This window comes from Mus caroli, unplaced genomic scaffold (genome assembly GCF_978045245.1).
Source record: "Mus caroli unplaced genomic scaffold, Mus_caroli_1 scaffold_1, whole genome shotgun sequence".
In the NCBI taxonomy this organism is placed as follows: domain Eukaryota; kingdom Metazoa; phylum Chordata; class Mammalia; order Rodentia; family Muridae; genus Mus; species Mus caroli.
Window position 1 is genome coordinate 185,004,781 of NW_028227256.1, and position 17,891 is coordinate 185,022,671.

Genomic DNA, 17,891 nt, shown 5'->3' on the forward strand with positions numbered 1-17,891 from the left:
CAAAGCCCTATTCTCATGCTTATAAAGGAAGCTCTTTATCCACTGGACCGTCTTCCTGGGCATGAACTTGCTTTCTTAGGTATGTGGTCACAGAAGCACTGTAGATTGTATTAGGTCCAGCTAAAGTAAATTGTTAAATGAATCTGTCTTTAAATAAAATGTTTTGTTCTTTTATTTATTTTAACTTCAAGTTTTAATTATAATTATGTTATTTCTCACTCTAAGTACGGTTCTCTTTCAAATTCATGATGTCTTTTTCTTAAATCGTCGTTATATATATTCACAAGGGCTTGGGTTCAGGCCTTTAGTCCCATGAATTGGGGGGAAACCCTAATAGCTAATGTTGGTGTTACTTGTTTTTCACATTGAACAGCAGCTCTCTCTCTAGTAGCCCAGGCTGGCCTGAGACTCACTATGGAAGCCAGGTTGTCTTCAAATTTATAGTCTTGCTTGGTTTCTCAAGTGCTGGGCTGACAGGCCCTGGCGCCTATGCCAAGTACTGTGCTGCATCTTGCCCATGACTTTGAGTGCTGTTTGAACACTGCTAACAACAGCTGAGGTCTCGTGTGTCATGTGGGATCCTCAGCATTTTATTTCTGTGCTTTATCTTCAGAACATTTCTATGTGCAAACTATTACCTCATCATAGAAAAGAAAACAGCTTATGTAATCTTCCTATACTTATTCAGCTATCAAGTGTATCCAGCCATTGAGCTGGCACAGCCACAAATCTACTCTTCTAATTGTTACAAACATAAGGGAAAATAAGTGAATTATAATTTTTAGCTAATGAAACTTCATTTTGAAGCTATCTTCCTTTTGTATCACTCACAGAGATCCAAACAGTCCTATTTTTACCAAAAGACATAGCTACACTTTTCTGATCTGAGAGGAGTGCTGGAGTCGTGTGGTCACACACTTAATAAGCTCCAAGCTTCCTAGACACTCTCAGGCAGCTTTAGAATCTGTCTCCTTTAGTCCTACATCCACCTGTTTTCCTGACAATTCAGGCCCAGTGTTAAGTGTGATAGCAACGTGGGCAAAAAGAAGAGAAGAGAGTCTTCACTTATCTATGAGAAGAGAAGACGACACTGAGACTCACTGCCAGTCTCCTACAGGTTTAACTGTGCAATGACTCCAGATGAACAACTGTCCTGCAGGATACAGTCTTTCATAATTTAGCACAGTTTCAAGGCTGCAGCATGCCTGTCTTCTCTAAATGCATTTTCATATTCAATACAAGAGTCTAGTGTCCAGTTCATGGAGTTTTATCCCCAACACCATTTTTGTTTTGCTTTGTTTTTTAGTTTAGCTAAAGAATATTTAGCTTAACATGCATGTAAGTAAAATGTTGAATCAATACTCAATAAACAGCAATGCTGTCTGAAAGTGTCTTAGTGTTTCCATCGCTGGGAACAGACACCATGCCCAAGGCAACTCTTGTAAAGGCCAACAATTAATTGGGGCCGGCTAACAAGTTCAGAGCTTCAGTCCATTATCATTAAGGCAGGAACATGGCAGCATCCAGGCAGCCATAGTGGAGGAACTGAGAGTTCTACATCTTGTTCCAAAGGCAAACATGAGAAGACTGCTGTCTTCCAGGCAGCTAGGAGAAAGGTCTCAAAGACTAACCCCACAGTGACACACTTCCTCCAACAAGGCCACACCTACTCCAACAAGGCCACACACACCTCTGAATAGTGCCACTCCCTGGGCTAACCATATTGAAACTATCACAGAAAAAATTTTTCTTTGTTATTTAAAAAGTCATTTCACATCCATTTTATAGTCTGATAAATGTGGGGATTTTAATATTTTAGTCAGCGTTTCAGTGTGGGAAAAAATGGCTAAAACAGAACAAAACAAACAAAGAAAAAGCAGCACAATTGAGAGTGTATTAAACTAGGACAGAAATTCTCCCAACCAGATGAAGTAACAGTGCGCGAGCGCAATGCTGTGTAGCTACAGTGAGAGATTGTCAACAAAATGTTTTCAAGTTATCCTAGTTTGCTTTTCTGATTTACTTGTTAGTTACTTTAACTATGGGAGAGCTGCAAATTTGTGCAGTGCTTGTAGAAGGCAGAAGGAATCCCATCCCTAGAGTGGAGTTCTCTGCAGGGGTTCCAGGCCCCTGGTGTGGGGCTGTGCTCAGAGCGAGCTTCCTAGGGAGAGCAGCAACAGCATGCTCCCCGCCCCCAAAGGCCTCATTTACAGATCAGCTCTCTAAATGTAAAGAAATGTCTTAAAATTATATAATATTTAATTTAGAAATTCTCCATAATTAAACCAAAATTATGTAATGTCTGACAATATGGAGGAATTGTTTCTAATGAAGCAGAGAAACAAATCCGAGTATACATAAGCAGATAAGAGAGCATTTCCTTGTTTCATCTGACTTAATGCTCCAACTTCAGGCTACAGCATAGACTTTGAGTCTCAGTTGAAAGAACAGAGAATTGATGCTTAGTGTGGTCAAGTGCTTGTCTAAGGTCACAGGGGTGGCTTCCCAGTTGCAGCCTTCTTGTCTATTTACATAGCAACTGTATGATAAGAGGGCACTTGGAGATACACTTGAGGAAAAGGTACCACTCACTGTTGGTGCTGAGGACAGCTCATTCCTGAAAATACTTCTAAATTCAAATAACATTTAAATTTCAGGAGACATCAAGCAAGATGTGGGAGAGGAGTGAGCATGGTGGCTGAGGGTCTGTGAATGACAGAGCCGACAGAGACTCAGGCCATCCCTGAGAAGAGCAACTTGTGAGGACAAACAAATTGGCTGAGTCCTATGCAAACACTGAAAGGAATTCTTGAGATTGGGATATGGTGGGGTGGGAGTGAGGTGGAGGATGAGGAGAGATAGTGTCAATGGCCTGGACTCTTTCCTTTTCCAACTCCAGCAAGTACTGGAAACAGTAGCAACCCCATCCACACTGGTTCAAATGGGACCGTCTGAGATCCTGATATTCTTGGCACATATCCCATTTGTGAAATCCTTTATTCACAATTGTATTTTAAAGGACATAAGTGATAATTAAGATAAATGAAAAGTTGTTCACACTAAGCTACAGTCAGGGTAACTGTTGCTGGGATGAAACACCATCATCACATCTAGCTGGGGAGGAAAGGGTTGATTCAGCTTACACTTCCACACTGCACTGCATCACTGAAGGAAGCAGGACAGGAGCTTAAACAGGACAGAAACTGATGCAGAGGCCATGGAAGGGTGCTGCTTAGTGTCTGCTCTTCCTGGCTTGTTTGGTCTGCTTTCTTAGAGAACCCAGTACCACCAAGCCAGGGCTGGTTCACCCACAATGGCCTGGGTCTTTCCTCATAAATCACTAATTAAGAAAATGTTCTACAGGCCTGCCTGCAGCCTGATCTTATGGAGGCATTTTCTTAATTAAGATCCCCCTTTCTTTGATGACTTGAGTTTGTGTCTAGTTGACATTAAACTAGCCATCACAATAACTTAAGTGGGTTTGTATAAATGTGTGTATAGGAGGAGCTGGAAGGAACCGAGCCTTGAATGAGCAAAGAGAACAGCTGTTGGGGAAGTGAAGGGGCTGAAATTCATTGTGCTTCATGTATTTCCAAGTATAACACTAATGGATTCTGTTCTCACATTCTTGTGAACAAGGCATGGTCTCATGATAAACAGGAAGACACCAAGCTGGAGGAAGTTACTCCAGCACAGCCATCTGTTCCAAAAGCAAATGGCAGAGTCAGAAGACAATGCCACGCCTGTCTTAATCTGACGTGCACACTTTCTGCACAACTGTCTTATGTGTACATTATAAGGAGAAAGCATGCCTCCAATATTAAACACATGTTTCTTACATGCAGAGAGGCTAGCACAAAGGTGCTGGTTAGTATAGACGGATCATGTAGGTGGGGGCATGTGGTTATCCTTTCTGTGTGAGCACAGCCGATACAGGACATTTCTGTATATTTCCTATTGCTATTCAAGTCCCAGGAAATGGGCATTTAAAAATATATATTTATAACACTGTTTTTCTTAATTTCAAGGTGACTAGGTGACAACTGTAAAAAAATAAAAAATAAAAAATAAAAAATGGCTAGTATTCATGCCCTTCAAAGTAATTAGGAACTTTCAGAAGTGATTGGAATAAAACAATTATTGCCATTGATCAGCTCTGAACAGATAATTTTAAACAAAGTCATTGTGTGCTCAGCAGATTACAGCTTGTTAACCGGCAAGTTCTAAATGACCTCTTAAGCTCGTCAGATCAGTGATGCATACTCCTCATTAAGTAACACCACATTGTAAGTGGTCTTATAAATAATGTTTATTTTAAGCACTGAAACAAATGGCAAAACCTTGACATATCAAAAGCCATCTGCTCACAGAACAGAGTTTCCTCCACTGCGTTTATCTTTATTCCCAAAAATCCATAGTCATCTGAATGTCAATGGAGGAGAAACAAAAGGGTTTTTTCCTAAACTAAAAGTGACGGAAGCCCGGACAGCAAACCTGCTGACCGCGTCCTGCCTAGTGCCGAGGCCCTGGGTCCATCCCTAGAACATGGCAGCATTCCTTCATCCTCAGCTCTTACCTTTGCTTTCTCTATGAGTGGATTTAAGTGCTTTGCATGTATAATTGTAGTAACAGGAAGAGGGGAGAGACACTAACTACATGGTAGTGGAAGCATCATGAGGTATGCACTTACCGTTGTGGACATGGTCCCTTCCGATTTTCATACCAACACTGAAGTTTGGGGAACCTTGATTTCTGTGACTGAGACCAATGCTCTTCATTTTGTAGCCACAAAACCACAACACCATCCCTAGCCTATGAGACCTTCAGTATCCTCTTTCTAAAAAGAGTTTTGCCAGTGTGTCTCCTTGAAATCACCCAAGTTGTTACTGTAAATCACCCTCACTGCATGACACAGTAAATATGAGTAGAATCCTAAGTGGTCTAAAGAACTAAGATGCAGCTTTAGGTATACGTATTTGGCTACTTTTTAGTAGAGTCACTATATAAATTTATCTTACAGTCTTTATGTTTTAGACCTGAAAGAAACAAAGGAAATGATAATTTGATATTGTGATTCACATTAATTCATAGCTGTAAAAGGTGAGTCTCTAAAATGATAACAAATCTGTTTTAAGTCATTTTTTAGTGTTCGTCTTGCTGTTATGGTTTTTATTTTCCATAAAGCCTGTACTTCAATCTGAGTTGAAGTGATTGGGATGTTAAAATCAAGGCAAATCACTCAAAATAAGAGTCTACTGCCCCCCCCCCGTAATGACACCTGATTGAGAAATCGCTACAAGTGTTCCAGGACAAAAGGGACTCTCCAGGAACCAATCAATTACATTCCTAGTCCAGTCCATGCCTGCCACAGTGTCTACTCTAGGATTTAAACATTTTAAACATCCCCAACAAAAACAAAAATAATTTCTTTTAACAAGGGTGCTCACTCCTTAGTGATGTAGAGACAAATCATTTAAGTCCGAGGACTTCCATCCACAGGGAAGAATAAGAGGAAAAGGCGCTGACAATCACCCTGAGATAGCTGTGTAACCACTTCTCTGAGTCAAGCACTGGGAACTGAAGAATAAGCAGACCATCATGGGCCCCAGGGGACTTCCAACATAGCTATGGTGGGGGCTAGCATGCAAATCAGTGAGGATAATAAAGTGTTATCAGGTTTAATAGAAAAATGTGTCTATGGTGGAGTAGAGAAATAAAAAGTCAGAGTGAGAGACTACAGGGAGAAGAGGATCGTAAACCCTGCAGAGAAACGGCGACCCCTTAAAAACACCGCACTTAGGGGGTGGGTATCGATTATAAAGGTAAAGTCCCGTCCATGTGCTTTGTTCTTCATTAGCAGAGGATGGACGCTTACTCAGTACTGGCTGCAAATACGTTCTTACAACTGCTCGCTCCACGAGCCTCTGCCTATCACATGACGTTTGTCATATGAGCAAAGTTTGTAACATACTACCTAAGAGAAACCCCTTATAGATTTCAGTTCTAGTCACTGCTCACTGTTATCTGATCATCTTAAAAACCAGTCTTTGTTAGAGGATCATTTACAGCCTCTACACACGTCAGCCTTGTCTTACTCAGTGACAAAGTTACCTCTTCAAAAGCCTCTGAAGGGAGCCTTTAAACTTCTTGTGGAGTGCGTGCATGCGCACTTGTTAACGTTAATGTCGGCTGGTGTGTGCAGGTGGGCATTCACATGGTAGTCAGAAGCAGAAGTGGGTCTTCATCAATCTTTCTCCAGCCCGCCTTTTTTTTTTTTTTTTTTGACAAGTTCTCTCAGTGAACCTGAAGTTCATCAATTTGCCTATGCTGGGTACCTAATGAACTTTAGGGACCAGCCTGCCTCCACCTTGCAGCACTGGTAAAATACCACTGCCATGATCACCTTTTTACAGGAGCTCTGGGGATCAGAATTTAGTTCCCCAGTCTCGCATGTCAAACATTCACCACTTAAGCCACATCACCATACCTAAAGTCACCTGTCTATCAGAAAATTAGCACAAAAAACACACACAGACATGATAGAAAAAAAGTTTCTATGCAGGAAACAAACGTTATTATTGTTAAATCCAATGAATAATTTTTTTTTTTTTTGGCTTTTCGAGACAGGGTTTCTCTGTGTAGCCTTGGCTGTCCTGGAACTCACTCTGTAGACCAGGCTGGCCTCGAACTCAGAAATCCGCCTGCCTCTGCCTCCCGAGTGCTAGGATTAAAGCCATGCGCCACCACGCCCGGCTCAATGAATAATTTTTAATTGCATTAGATGAGGTAGGACTCTCAGATCTCTGAGCCGTATTCATGCATTTATCATGATATGTGCATACTATGACATATGAACACTCATGCATTACGTCAGTAATATTTGCAGTCTTCCTTTAGCTATGGCTCAGAGGTCCCTGACACTGTGAAGCCCAGGCATTTATAACTGTGTGGTTTCCATTTTCCTCTCTCGTCAGTGTTGCCAGGGGCTTGGCACAGCTAACTTTCTAACTAGTGTGCCTCCCCCTCCTCCATTAGCAGAGCGACCAGATTTGCATTGCCCTGCTTTGCTCAGTTTATTAAAAGGGAATTCAGGGCACAATTGACTTTTCATCTGTTTAACAAGTGAAGAAATATTTACCCTGACAGCCATTTCATTGTAGAGATTCATCTTCATAGTATAATATGCTGCCTGTGAATCAAGGAAAAAAGAAAAGATGGCATAGATTTCAGTTACGTAAAGACAGTGCAGCCTATTTTTACATATAAAGGATAAGAATCTTTATACATAATACATAATAAGAGTTCTGGGCTTAGAAAATGAAATCAAACTTTGTATTGAAGAGATAGGCTTCCTAATACATAATGCAAGCTTAACCAGAAAAATCTATGGTAGTCAAACTCAGAGCTAATGGAGATATATGATCATAAAATGCTCTCCGCTGAGTTTGATAATCAATGGTGCTCTTCTGAGAATAGAATAACAAAGCAGAAATATTCACAAGTGCTGGTGACACGTCGTATTGTATGATTTATTCACCTGGGTTCTTTTAGCCAAAACTCACAGGAACATAAAAGGAATTCATATTTCAAGACGTCGGGTTTAATGAAAAATTCAAAGAAATGCTGTCTTCAGTCGAAACCATTCAAGGATACGGATGCAGTGATGAGGCAAAATTGTGCCTTGCAACCATCTATGTGAGATGCTATGTGCTTCCACCCATCTGTGTGAGATGCTGTGCTTAGCTGCCTCCTGAGTCAGCCTTGGGAATTTTGTTTCATTTAGTATTCATTTTACCTCCATAAAATCACAAATATAATGATATCACGTTCCAGCAAATCCCTTGGTAGAGGGAAGGTTTCCTAAACTCTTGGTTTCCAAGAAAGATACTCTATCTATTATTGCCCCAGTCTATGTTTAATAAAGATGCACTTAACAATGTTTCTTGTTCTAATGATAGTACCGTGTTGAGTGTTGAGTTTAATTTACCTATCTGCTCTGTCTTTTAATTAAAAACAAAAAGTCACAGAGCTCACCGCCGCATAATCATCAGTAAAACAATTCACATATACATTTTTTCAATGTGATATCCTTAACACAAAACACCACTCGCCTGAAAAAAGAGAGAGAGTTTATTCTGGAGCCAGATATGATTGACCATAGCTCAGGAACTCAGATTCAGGCTACCCCAAATGTGTTCCTATGTGGTATCATGGTAACACTGAAGTTTTAATAGAGAGCAAGGAAAGTCGTAATGCAGGGCACATTTCCAACACATTCCCAACACACTGGTGGATCCATCATGGAGGAGGGTCACAGGAAAGCAGAGAAAGACTAGCTATAGGCCTCAGATCTTCTGATGAATCCTTAAACTTCGGTTCATAGAAAGCAGAAGCTTTTGAATCCACTCTGAAAGGTTTTACATGTTAGTAAGAAGGATGTTAGGTCAGACACAGAGGTGAGCAAGGAATGACCAAGGAATCTGAAGATGTTAAGACAAATTGTAACTGTGATCTGGACCTGCAATGTTCTAACTCTCTACAGCCACCGACTTTCTGATCAGCTGTTCGCCTTGAAGAATAGCCAGTGTAAGTTGTGTGGCCCTTCCCAAGAGCTTTCCTTTATAAAATACAACCACATAAACTTTTATACAATCTAAAGCCATGCAGGTAAGAGAATCCCACCCTAGCTTATGAGTGATAAGTTTTCTGGGAAGAAAAAGGACAAAAAACTCAACCCTCTATCATGGGCAACTCTTCCTTGTGATGGACAAGAATCTGTACAAAGCCAAAGGGCTTTCCCTCTAATTAGCCCGTGGGAGTCGCCTAGTGTGATCCAGAGCGAACTGTGGAGAGCCACAGGGATGTGTGATTCACCAAGAGTCTGGGCAATTACAAGGCAGCGGGTTGCACTATGTCCTTTACATCCCTGCCTTTAGTCTCTCTGTCTTCCTTACAGCAAATGCGGCCTAATTCCTGATACTGAGGTGCATTGTAGTATTCACTGTATTGATTGACGGCACGCTGAAGCTGGCATTGCCCGGAAGATAGGATGGGTCCTATGCGCTTAGGAGCGCATCCTACTCTTCCAGAAGACCCGAGCTCGGGAGTCCCCAGCCCCACAACTGCTGTGATTCCAGGTCAAGGCGGACACCCCTCATCTGTTCTGTAGGCACTCATGTGCACACACCCAGCTACACACGTGTACACATAATTAAAGAAAATATCTTTAAATGTGAATGTATTTGAATAGCAGTTCAATGATTTAAATTGCACATTTTAGTACATGTAACACTCAAAAATGTATCTGAACTGTGCACACCTATATGTGATCTCAGAGATGTAGGTACCCATTCATATTTTCCTGTCATTCGATTTAGTCTTTCTTTAGTCTGAACAATGTTTTTTTTTTTTCATTAATGTTTCCATGCAGTTGGGCAAACAGAGGATATGGTGGCAACTCTTATAACATAAGCAAAACTAAAAAAACAAAAAACAAAAAACAAAACCAAAACCAAAAAAACTATTGCCATTTATCAGCAAACAGAATTTTTAGTTTCTTTACTATTTGCCAGTCCTTTATCCCTTTCTTATAGAGACCGCAAGTACATTGTAAATAGGAAGGTGACATATGTCATAGTACTAAGCATAGGGAAAGCACATTGTTTCATTAAAATGCAAATAAGGTGCCCACTCACTGATGCCAAAAGGGAATGGGGGGAAAACGGGAAAAAGAAGGTGAAGAAGATTGACGGACACTGCGTGTGCAAGGCAGAGCAAGAATCCCTGAAGTGAAAAGAGGAGGAAATCTTCAGGTCAGAGGCTATCATGTGGTCAACGTCAACCTCCTGTGGTCCTTGCCATATCACCTAGGCCAAATTTTTAGAATATTCTTCAGATCTGCCCATGGGACGCATATTCCTATTAAAAATCTACTTATTTATCTGATAAATATTTTTCTGATATGCCTGATACTCATGTGGACTTTCTAATTTGGCAAAATTTGAGCACAGTGTCCATGTTTGTGATTCATAAGAGTCAGCCTTTCTGATTTGTTGGCCACTGGTTGTGTTCAGGAAAGGATCACCCTGTGGGCATTTTAACACTGAGAATACAAGCTGATTCTAAGAAGCCTTGGTGCCCCTAACTCTACAGTGGCTATGCTCCTGTATATTGCTTGGAAGAGGTGAGCCCCTCATTCCATCCATTCTTTCTGGTTATCCTTGGACCACACTCAGGTTGTCTTTTCTTTTAACTGTAAGTGTTCATACTCATTTCTTATTTTTACTCCACTCAGATATCTTCACCACACTGATTTGTACAAAATAATACTTTTATTAAGTCCTTTGAAATAAAAAAAGACCTTCACAAACTCCTAGTTGTGTAACACGAAACGCTTTAACTGTAATGCACACACTTGAATGGTTTATCCTAGGAGTGAGTGTGATGCAATCCTAAGCCGAAGCATGGGCACACAACTTTCATTTCTCCAGCAGAACAATGATTGCTGGCAAGAATATGTCTATATTGCTTTCTTTGTCTCTCTGCCTCTTTGCCTGTCTGTATCTCTTTCTTACACCTTCTTTCTCTTTCTATGAAGTAATTCATAATGAGGAGTCAGATAAATGAGAAGAATTCTCATATTGGACAAAATCTAACAATCAAATTCACCACAACTATCAAGATTTTTTTCCCATCATCACTAATGATTCCTTCCCTAATTCTTCAATCTGATTCCTCTATTGTTATCAACTGTCCATTACTCCTTCCTGAGATTGCTCACCAGTCCTTTTTTAGGCTGCATAGATTATCTTTCCTGGTTTTCTTATAAGCATGTATAAGAGACTCTGCCCTTCTTCCTATCCCAAGTACTACCAACTTGGTGAACTTAAAATAAGTAGTTCCCTAGCTCCAGTGGGTACTGTTAACTGAGAACATTGGTGTTTCTGCAAGAAGACAAAATGGAACTTCAAAAAATTTTAAGGTATATGTTAATATATACATGTATAGTGTTTGTCTCTGTAGATAACTTAGAAAGTAATATGTTTCCTATATACGTGCTATTATACTTTATTTTATTGCCCTGCCTCAAGTCTCTGTTGCTTCCCTCCCTCTTCTGTTATGTCAGGTCTACTCTATTCCCAGCTCCCTTCTGGGTGATTCCATAACAAAACCAAACCAAAACAAACAACCCAAAATGGCCAAACAAAGCAAAGCACAGCACAGCACAGCACAGCACAGCACAGCACAGCACAGCACAGCACAGCACAGCAAAGCAAAGCAAAGCAAAGCAAAGCAAAGCAAAGCAAAGCAAAGCAAAGCAAAGCAAAGCAAAGCAAAGCAAAGCAAAGCAACGCTGTTCTGCCTCCTGAGTAAAGGGCCTCAGCCCTGAGGCCTGCTATGGTGCTCAGCCTTTCCCCTCACATTCCAGGATGGCTCACTCTCTGAGCTCATACTGCCAGACCACCTCAGTCCAGAGGCTTCCTGTGTAGTTAGCTCCAACCCCCTCTGAAATCCACATCTCAGTCTCCTCTATTCAGCTCCTTGAAGGGTAAGTGTCTACTATTAGGGTTTTCCCTTGGATGGTCCAATTTATCCTCTTCTTTGGCTTTGGCTTACATCTTTTATGCATAGTACACAATGGGGCAGGAACAAGCCCTACCTTAGCTAATCTTTTCTTTCTTGTTAAGGATTTTGAAAAAAATCAAAACAGAGAGGTGAGATTCAAGGAAGAAGTGACACATGCCCTCACAATCACGATGTGTGTCCAGTGCCTACCAAAGCTTGGGGAGCACGAAGGATTGGGAAGCCCTGTGCACATAGAGGCAACTAAGAGAGGCTTTGCTTTGTTGTCCACATTGCTGCGGCCCGAGCTTGTGTGGGGTCAATCACTGCTAATCGTGATGGCTCTGCCTTGTTTCCAGGCAAATGACCGCACTGTGGTTGATACCACTGATTTCTAAAATCATCTCTTTTTTGACATAAAAAATTAAATCCAACTCGGTGCATTCTCATAGCTGCCATTAGTATAACGTTTAAAAGCAGGTGAACTAATTAGTTTATGTCATGATTACGATGAAAATCAATAGAATTTTACATGAATAACTCAGAGTTTTAAGCCATTCCATGTTTGCTGTTTATTTTGAAGTGTAAGACTGTGAAGAGAAAGAATTGACACATCTTGCTCTTTTCCTGAACTCTGAAGGTGAAGAGGGTTCCCTATATTGTAACTGATTTGGAAATCCCAGGAAGAGAAATGCCAAGATAGTGGGATATTTTCCCATCTATAGAAAAAGCCTTTGTCTAATGCAAAATTAAAAGTCTATAAAAGCAGTTATGCCAGTCTCTTGCTAATTTAAAATTAGCAGCATATTTTATATAGTTTTTCTTTCAATAATAAGAACAAATCGGCATTTAACATAATAACATACAATGGAATCTAAGAGTTGATTTTTTTACCCTGCTTAAAGTCATGTAAATTTCTTTTCCATATTATTTGATTAAATGTTCTATGAAACATCAATCCTTTGTAAGAAATGTACGATTGTTTGTTACTTAATACTGTGAGCTTTGAATCTCCAGCTATGTAGTAAATAATTTTTAGATTGAACAATAATGTTTTAAACCACAGTTATATTTATCAGTTTAACAGTTCTACCATAATGCTAGGAATGCACGTCACTGACTGGATGGTCACAATTTAAATGACAGGACTAAGTTGCACATAATACTTACAATAATGTATCTAATTAATCATGTACTCTAATGGTCTTTATAGTTCCAAACTGCCCTCAGACTGTGCTAGAGAAAGAATATTTGACACAGAGCATAGTGGCATTTACGTAATAGCAAAGTCAAGAGCAAGACAGCCTCCTAAAGTGCCAGCTTGGGTGCGAACCATATCCTACCAACTTCAGCATATGGCCCAGCCTCAAGCTATAGAAGAATGAAGAAGTCAAGTCTGAAAGATTTTGAGTCATCTAAAACATGAAGGAAGATATTATCTGTATGTGTCACTTCACAGAACATTCCTAGGAGCAAGTGAATGCAATAAATTGCTTTAAGTTTTCCTTTAAAATGCAGAGAATTGTAGTGTGAAGGTCACATCCAGTCCTGGCCAGCCTTCTGCTGTTCTCCACATTCCCTGGGCCAGGGTCCTCAGGATTTTCACCTTTCTAATGCCAAGCTCATCTCCGGAACTTCATTCACAGTTTTCTCCAAAGCCAAGTTCAAGGGCCATTTCCTTGATCTGCAGAAACTGCATTAACAGTCCATATGCATAGTTGTTATCTATAGGTGTCTCAGGAGAAGGTGGCTGGCACATGAGGAGTGAGATGAGGTTGTCCTATGGCTTCTAAATGCATACACATGTGTGTTCCTATACACATAAGAACATGCATACAAATGCACATGCACAAAACAATATGTTATATATTGATAAAAGAAAATGTTTAGCGAGAAGAAAGTAATAATGGGGACTTCTTTCTCTGAGTTCAAAAGTCCGAGTAACCATTGTATGGAAGTCCTTTATACTCATTTGCAACTTTTCTATGCAACCAAACTGCTTCAAAATTACTATTTAGATGGCCTTAAATATCAATAAAGGTACAGTGAATTTTTAAAAAGAAATCTGGGTGTCAAAACTGGAATAAAAAGAAGAAAGCAAGCTTGGGTCTAAAAATTAGCACTAAAAGGCACAAAAGAAATGTGATTGACAGAAATGCTAACAGAATGTGGATATTTTTGTCTACCATGAAGGACAAAATGGGTTCAAGCATAAAATAAAGTTCTCCATTAAAAGCATAATTAAGTTCAGATACAAGCAAAATTCTGCCTCTGTACCCATTTAAATAAACAATAAGGGCTATTTAAATGTATTCTATACAAAAGATACGTACCAAAATGCCTGCCATTCAATTTGAAAAAAAAGAAAGGAAGAAAAAGAAAAGAAAGGAAAAGAAGAGAAAAGAAAAGAAAAGAGAAGAGAAGAGAAGAGAAGAGAAGAGAAGAGAAGAGAAGAGACAAGAAAGGAAAGTCCCTGCAAGGCATTATGGACTTGAAAATATTCTTTCTAAAGTTTCCTGTCTAAAATATTAAACACAGAGACAGGCATTTGATTTCTTAATTCAGAGGCTTGTGTTTCAAACAATGTATTTATCAAAATCAAGTGATGAAAGAAGTTAGACACTGTAATTGGGCTGATGTCCAGTCAGGTGCAGTTTATCTCTGTGCCTCAATAAAGGGAGCAGCAATAATGTACAAAAAAACCAGTTTTCACTACCTATCCACCCACAGGAATGTTCATGAGAGGCCATGTACTAAAGCACCTTAGTGGGAGAACACGACTGGAATGAGGCACGGTGTGTGACCTTGCAGAAGTTCAGAGTGGGATGTTAGCAATGATCAGAGTTGTCACACCATGTAAAACAATTAGAATAGTCTAAAGCTGTTAGGTATGCGAGCTATGACGCCAAGCACACATGTGCAAGTCTGTGCCTTGCATGCATAGCATGCTAAATAGATATTGTAAAAGCCAAATCTTAAAGAACATCTTGAATATATAAGTTTTCAAAATGCCTGGCAGATAGCATTTACTTGTTAAATACCAACCAGCATAAAGACAACATGCAATAATTTGCTGTGTATCAAAACTAATTGTAAATAAATACATATATTTATAAATATGCAAATGCTCAATGAAGTCCATCTTGGACTTGATTTAAAATGATTTCTTTAAAATTTTTGAAAATTACATTTCTCTCTCTCCCTTTTTCCCTCTTTTCTTTCTTTCTGTCTGTCTGTCTGTCTGTCTGTCTGTCTGTCTGTCTCTCTCTCTCTCTCTCTCCCTCCCTCCCTCCCTCCTGCTCTCCTCTCTCTCCTCTCTCTCTATCCTCTCTCTCTCTTCTTTCTTTTCTTTCTTTCTGTCTGTCTGTCTGTCTTTCTCTCTCTCTCTCTCTCTCTCTTTCTCTCTCTCTCTTTCTTTCTTTCTTTCTTTCTTTCTTTCTTTCTTTCTTTCTTTCTTTCTTTCTTTCTTTCTTTCTTTCTTTCTTTCTTTCTGTTCCATGGCAGGTGTGTGGCATTAGTCAGTGAACAGCGTGCAGGAATCAATTTTCTCCTCCCACCAAGTGGGTTGTGGAGATTGAACTTAGGCTATCAGCCTTGGGGACAAGAGATTTGTTCTCTGAGCTTCTCACTAGTTTTATTTACTTATTTTTGAAATCTTATTTACCTATAAAACGAAATTTGTAGAAAGTACTTCGGGGAGTATGGAGGGGTACCACATCTGTGTTCACCCAGTTAGCATCCTTATGAGCTTGCTGACTGACTGTCTGGGAGACATTCATTAACAATGGCGAAGATCCTGGAATAGGCTATGTGCCAGTTTGCAAAGACCTCACTAGACCTTTCAAAGACTCATCAAGACATATGCCTACTAAACATGCAGCGAAAGTTATTTTTTAGTTTATTTGTTTATTCTTATTTTTATGTGCATTGGTGTTTTTGTGCTTGCATATATGTTTGTGTGATGGTGTTGGAACCTCTGGAACTGGAGTTACAGAGTTTGTGAGCTGCCATGTAGGCACTGGAAATTGAACCTCGGTCCTTTGGAAGATCAGCCAGTGTTCATCTCTCCTTCCCTCAGAGTGAAGGGTATTAAAATTTAAATTGCTACTGTAGTTTAGATTCAATAAAGTTAGTCAGTTAGAAAACAATAAGAAAAAGATTCTCAGGAGAGCCTCCTTCCCAAAATTAGAGTTCAAACTTGTCCTTGTGCTATCTTTTATGCATAGGGTGACCAGAGGAAGCCCACTTAACACACAAGATTTACTCTGGCTTGTGGTTTCTAAGATTTCAGCCCATGCTTAGTGGGCACCATTGTTTCTAGGTCATGATCAGATAGAATTGCATAGCAGAGGCACAGAAAAAGTCACATAATGGGGCCAAGAAGCAGAGAATAGGAAGTGAAGGGGAGGGGGAAGGGGGAAGGGGGGAGGAGGGAGGAGGGAGGAGGGAGGAGGGAGGAGAAGAGGGAGGAGGAGGAGGAGGGGGAGGAGGAGGAATAGAAGTGAGGGCTGGAACAAGACAGCCCTCAAAGATATACTCCAAGTGACCTTCTTCCTTGAGCTGGACCCTACTTCCTGCAGTCCAAGAATTTCCCAACCTAGCATCAGTACAGGTCTTTAGCACAGGAGACTTCAGGGATATTTTAAACAGTAACGATTTGTCACAAGGAATTTGTAAACTATGTGTAAATACACATCTTACAGCATGCATAAGTCAAATGTCAGCATAGTAGAAAATGTATATTTACCTCAACAATAAGTTGGTAATATTTTCTGCCTAAGTAACTTCTCCACCACTTTTGAATGATTGTCACTACTCTGTTCAAGTGCCTAGAATGAAAATAGGGGCATTAGTGCATGCTCATTGAAAGAAAGATGGCTCTATTGTTCACAAGGTTACAATTAAATGAAGGTTCTATGTATCTTCATTTTGTTCTTGTTTTTCTTATACTGTTTCTACTTTGTCTTGTCTATTTTTTCTCTTTGATACAAAGTCTTGATGTATAGTCTGGAACTCATTATGTAGACCTGGTTGGCCTTGAATATGTGGAAACACTCCTGTCTCTGCCTCCCACCAACGCAGATTGCAGATAGATATGGACTCCCAAGCTTGACTCTATGCAAACTTATTCTTGACCATAAATGCTTTGTTTTCACTACAAGGCCACTTCTCAGCCAGACAAGGCTGTCCTTTGCCATAGTTGGCAAAAGAGCTTGAGATTTGACACTTGGGGAAACTGAGGCAAAAGAGCTTGAGATTTGACACTTGGAGAGACTGAGGCTCAGAGTGTTCTTAGTTCTTAATGGCAAACCTCTATTTTAATATCATTGCTTTCATCAAACAACACGTTGGGAAATCTCAAGATTCCTCTTCCCCAGTCTCTTTCCTGGCCCATCAGCTAACCCACTGATAGAAATGCACTTCATGAGGAATTGTCTTCCAGAGGGTGGCGTCTGGTCAAATGTTCTTACAATATTGAGAATTCTTAAAGGTCTACAATATGGCAGATATAGTTTTATGTATCAGTAAGAAATAATCAGAAGTGTACTGTAGCTCTTTTAGAGGGACACTATAAACTTAATGACTTTACTGTTGATTGAAATAAGGAGGTATCCGAAGTAAATGCTATATCTACGACCTGTGATTCTCTCAAGCATGCACTTCAGGTTTTAAGTGGTTTCTAGGGTAGATTCCATGTACCTCATGTAGGCCCGGACTTGGCACCCTCGGAACCAGCTCTGGATCATCACAGCCGCATCATTCTCAGATTTCCTAAATGAGTCAACAGCACTAGAAAAGGTTTAAAAAGTGTTTCATTAGTAACTAACATAATTCCCAGGCAAGTCGACCTGTTAACCTTAATTTTTAATTTCTTCTAAGATGGTAATTACAATTCAAATGTCATTTTAAAGAAATTAAAATACTAAACTAAGAAAAATGCATTTTTTTAAAAAAATGAGTAGTGTTTTAAAAATTAACCTTTCTCTGAGAAGCCATGAGCTTTCAACAGCTTTGTCTACTTTATTTTTATAATCATCTGTTATGCTACTAATTAATTTGGTAGCATTTTTTTATTAGGGAATGAAAAACAATGTGCTACTCTGTCAGTATTTTAAAAACATAATTATTTGAACTTGTGGTTTAAATGCCACTACACATGTGTCACACAAAGTAAAATGTCTGCATATTTAACTCCCTCACCAGCTAAATGAACTGCCTCTAATCCAAATGAATCTATCATAAAATGTCTACTCTGGTAAGAGACTGCTCCTATTCAAGAATGCAGGGAGTGGGCCACCAGCTTATAAAAAGACAAGAAATTTAGTTCT

General features: G+C 39.8%; 1 protein-coding gene across 1 annotated transcript in view; it reads right to left on the reverse strand.

The window, feature by feature from the left end:
* Positions 1 to 17,891, reverse strand: part of Spata17 (spermatogenesis associated 17) — a 160,985-nt gene that overhangs the window by 123,704 nt on the left and 19,390 nt on the right. Inside the window, exons 2-4 of the mRNA XM_021158392.3 lie at positions 17,263 to 17,352; positions 16,310 to 16,391; positions 7,139 to 7,189 (exon numbers count right to left, since the gene is read on the reverse strand). Coding sequence (XP_021014051.1) covers positions 7,139 to 7,189; positions 16,310 to 16,391; positions 17,263 to 17,352 — 223 coding nt within the window. The remainder of the gene's footprint in view (positions 1 to 7,138; positions 7,190 to 16,309; positions 16,392 to 17,262; positions 17,353 to 17,891) is intronic.